The sequence below is a fragment of the Triticum urartu genome, chromosome 1, assembly GCF_003073215.2.
Source record: "Triticum urartu cultivar G1812 chromosome 1, Tu2.1, whole genome shotgun sequence".
NCBI lineage: Eukaryota > Viridiplantae > Streptophyta > Magnoliopsida > Poales > Poaceae > Triticum > Triticum urartu.
The window spans coordinates 15254425-15259155 of record NC_053022.1 but is presented as its reverse complement, the minus strand read 5'-3'; the positions used below and the strand labels follow the sequence as shown (position 1 = coordinate 15259155).

The 4731-nt window shown below is 46.6% G+C and overlaps 1 protein-coding gene across 1 annotated transcript; it reads right to left on the bottom strand.

Annotated features, from left to right (window-relative positions):
* Window positions 1-315: 315 nt before the first annotated feature.
* On the bottom strand, window positions 316-989 carry LOC125532550. The gene is made up of 2 exons (XM_048696577.1): window positions 649-989; window positions 316-366 (listed from the first exon to the last, which is right to left on the bottom strand). The coding sequence occupies exons 1-2, from the start codon at window positions 934-936 to the stop codon at window positions 316-318; spliced, it is 339 nt and encodes a 112-aa protein (XP_048552534.1). The 5' UTR covers window positions 937-989.
* Between the last annotated feature and the right edge of the window lie 3742 nt (window positions 990-4731).

The window sequence follows — 4731 nt, the reverse complement described above, 5'->3', positions numbered from 1 at the left end:
CAGTCAGATGGGTCCCAGTTGTCAGGTTTGGGTCTGGTAAGTGAGTCCCATCTATCAGGCTCATATTCTTCATATTTCAACTAGTATTTAACTTGGCAGACAAAAGCACACATGATACTTCAAATAAGAGCAACCAGATCACGTTGCCAATACATATGACCATGTGTAATACAGTACTTTACAAGATCTACATGTGTAACGAGCTCTACAAGTGTGATACAATACTGCTTTACAAGAAAATGACGACATGCCGGACTCGCTGGACAACCATAGTCAAGGCTGGGAACAAACAAAACGGCAACATGGCTTCCTCTGTCAGGGCTGCCGTGCTGCTCCTTCCCCGCCGCCGCCGCACAGGTGAATTTCCTGCACAAGTGAAATTGGACTGAATCTGTAAACTTGTTTATACTCCTGGACTGTGTTTGGAATGAATTTGGAGTACAAGGAAACCAAAACAATATCTGGACTGTGTTTGGACTAAATTTGGAGTACTCCTGGACTGAATTTGGACTGAATTTAACTGAAACAATGATCAGGACAATGAACAGTACACAAAACATTATAGTCCAGAACCATATGTGACGGACGGTACCCCAACATTACACAAAGGATGGTCAATGATCAAGACTAGTGTGCAATGATATATACCTTTGGTGACCGGGCTAGAATAATGGACCATAGCCTGAGGATCACGACGTTCGTCGTCTTGACGTACTCGTGCACCTTCTTCATGATGTGCTGTGCCTCCACTATACTCTCCATCGTCATCTTGTCCGAGGACTTGTCGATGATCACCTCTGAGCATATCTCACCTATCTTTCTCTGCTTGGCCCGGACCATCGCGCCCACCGCTAGTAGCAAGGATGCTGCCAGTGCATAACCGACCCACTCGCTGCAATAGAAAAGATGAAACTTGCATATTATTCCAAGTCCCATTTTCAACTTGAGTACACACAAATATGTAACCAGGATTCAATGAAAATGATGCTTATAATCTGAATGATGCACTAAGCAGACTAACGGAAATATATATGGGAGGTATTCAGAAACATGTTTAATGGAAATATCCAGCTTGGAGATATTCAGAAGCATGATACTCCTAATCATGTACTAATCCTACTACGACTGCATCTTGAGTATAGTTACTCCAAGCAACTCTCTCAGACGAGTACTAACTAGAAAGAGCACCATGGGGACGGGGAGGGTTGGATGGAAATCTCACCAGGATGAGGTCGAAGATGAACCAGGAGGTGCCGAAGAGGAACATGAATAGGGACAGCAGGAACGGCATGAACTCCAGCCCTCTTTGACCAACCTCTGCACAAGCACAACCACACGCATGTCTCATGATTCAGTAGTCAGCGCGTACACCAAACTGTTGACTGTGGATTTCAGAAATGTGTGCGTGCGTACCGTGAAGACGGCGATCCGTGAAGCTGATTGTGACGTTGATGCAAGGCACGGCGATGGCGCCAAGCCGCGATGCCGCCGCCAAGGACGACGAGGGAGAGGACCAGGACCCCCACTCGCAGTCGGTGGTGGCGACCAGGAACATACAAAGAGTACAAGAACAAACAGAGCTCATGGTTACACTTAATTCACATTTTCTAACTCTCTTTTTACATGTATAAGATGCTAGAAATAAGATGTAGAGTTTTCAAAAACTAATCAGCATACTTGCATTTTGCAATGCTACTGCGTGCACTGGACAACAATCATTTATGGACTTAATTCAAAACACTTGTAACATAACAGAAGCAGGGTGAACAGGGTACCGCATTTGATACCAACTGAGAACACTTATTACATAACAAGACAAGAGCAAAGTGAACTTAGTGTCGCAGTGTTGTTTAAGAGAGCGGCTCGTTCAATTTAAATTCACACCGAATGAGGCCAGAACCAACTTACATGATCTGGTATAAATCTACCAAATACCCTATTTCAGCAACATCACAGAACACACGAACTAAACCTAACATACAAGTGAGGTCACGACCAATATACATGACCTAGTAAGGAACCAAGGACCTTCAGTAGAAACCACCAAAACCTCGGCACGATCCACAGAAAAAATATTATTCTACCGTTTGGTTAAAGCTAGAACACTCCGACGCTGCATACATCTCCCTATGCAGCAACTAAAATCAAGTGTCTTCGCCATACACAGACCAACACGGTACCAAAAATGATCTATTGCACAACCACGGCAGTTAGTACCAGCCAGCACAGTTAAAGTTGCATCCACGGATCATGGCAACTGGAGAGAAGTGATATACCTCGTTGATGGCGAGCATCTGGCCGTTGGCCTTCTTCACCTTCTTGAGCTTCCTCAGGAAGTACCTGCGCGCAAACAACCAAACAATCAAACACATAAGCGCCGATAACCAGCGCGCGAGGAAGATCGAGGTCGGGGGAGGAGACTGACCAGAACTGGACTTGGCGCGGACCTCGTATGGTGGCCCAGAGCCATGCGGTAGATCTTGGGCTGCTCATCGCCGGGTGGTCGCCAGCGCGCAACCCACCACCTGGTACTGGTGGTATCCCGGCCGCCCGCCAGACAGCATCATGTCAACTGCCGCCGCACCCAGAGGGGTCGGCAGCGCGTGACACCACATGGTACTGGTAGAGGAACTGCACGCGATACACTAGAGAGGTCAGCCTGGGGTAAGATCGACGGCGCGGCGGATCTAGAGGACTGGGGGAGGACGGCGGGGCGGGGAAGAGAGAGGGAGGAGGAGCTTACCCTGTGGGCGACCATTCTGGCGAGCTCTTGAGACCAGAGTGCGGGGGCGGCGGGGGCGAAGCGAGAGGCGAGGTTGGATACGTAGTGCTGGAGGAAGGAGGAGGCGGCGGCGAGGGGGGTGGGAGGCGGGGAGGGGGAGGGCACCGCTGAACTATATCGACACCGCGGACGACGACGAGCACTCCCCTCCACCTCCGCCCCCGAAGCTCATCTCCATGCCTCCTCCCTGGTCACCGACGCCTTGCGCGCCGGAGATGGCTGCCGGCCTAGATGGCGGCGACGGAGAGGGAGTTGGGTGAGTGGGTGGGGAGAGGGAGTGGGTGGATCTGGCCGCCGGTTGAGGGGAGAGGAGGGGGAGCGGCAGCGGAGAAGGGGGATCCGACGGGTTGTGGCGCAGGTTGAGGTACGGGTGTAGGGTTAGGGAAGGGAGGTGGCTTGGGGGTGGCGATGCGGTGGGGAAGGGAGGGCGGGGTGGCTGCGCGAGGATGGGCGCGGGGAGGCCATGGATGCGGGGAGGTCGCCGCCGGCTGGTGGGATCGGGGGGGGGGATCTGAGGGGGAGGGAGGAAAGAAAGAAAGAAAGAAAGAAAGGAGGCGGGGGGTGGATGGAAGATGCCAGCTAGGGTTTCGCCTCAGGTGGGGTTGGTGGGGGAGGCGAGGAGCGACAGCTACCGTTGGAACCGGGAAGGATCCAATGGTGTTTTGTGCATGATCCGTGTGCCTTGTCCACGGACCAATCAGAACGCAATACAATATTATGACCAATTAAATTGGTCGTGATAAATTTAAAAATAAGATGTTAGATCATCTTAGCTATTTACTTGACCTGATACATTGGAAAAAAATGAAACAAATGAAAAACCTTCTCATCATGTCATCAAATGTGACCTAGTTTTTAGAAGAAAAAAAATAACAAAATAGTAATAAGGAACTTTTCATTTTCTTTGCACGAAAATTCATTTTTCATTTTTTGAGTACTCAAAATGAGTTTTTTTGTGAAGAACATACCAAATATTTGTTGCAAAATTGTATCAAATCATTTTTCTAAAATACTAGACCATATTTAATGTACAAATAACCAAATGGTTGGGTGTCAAAACTTTTAATCCACCTCTCGTGAAAAAGACAAATTTCGACCGATTCAGTTGGAAGCGGGTCAAATTTGAACTACAGCTGCCTCATAGTTTGTTATTTATTTTTTCCAAAAATCATTTCTAGGTACATAATTACCTACTTAATCATAGAAACACCAAAAAAATTCCAAGATTCAACCACTAGCTAGGAACAGTCAAGCCCGCCGTTTTGACCGCAATTTGAAACGGTCACAAAAAATTCAAAAAAAATTCAAAAAATGGGAAAACCTTCGCATTGTGTCATTATATGTGACCAAGTTTACCAGGAAAAATAATAAACTTGTAATACGGTAATTATTTTAGAAAAGTGTTCTCATAAATGAGCTATCATGTGTGAAGATTCATGGATTTCAACCCAAACGCTCAATCTCATGGTCACATTCATGGCATAGTTTGTTCAAATGATCTCATATTGTGCACAGGGTGCATCTTGGAATTCCAAACAATGTTGCCAAAGGGAGTTTTCATTTTCTTTGCACGGAAAATTCATTTTCCATTTTTCGAGTGCCCGAAATGAGGTTTTTTTGTGAAGGACCTACCATATATTTGTTGCAAAATTGTACCAAATCATTTTTATAAAATATTAGGACATATTTAATGCACAATTGACAAAATGGTTGGGTGCAAAAAGTTTTGATCCACCTCTGGTGAAAAAGACAAATTCCGCCGATTCAGCTGGAAGCGGGTCAAATTTGAACTGCAGCTGCCTCATAGTTTGCTATTTATTTTTTCCAAAAATCATTTCTAGGTACATAAGTATCTATTTAATCAGAGAAACATCAAAAGTTTTCCAAGATTCAACCACTAGCTAGGAACGGTCAAGCCCGCCGTTTTGACCGCATTTTGAAACGGGCAT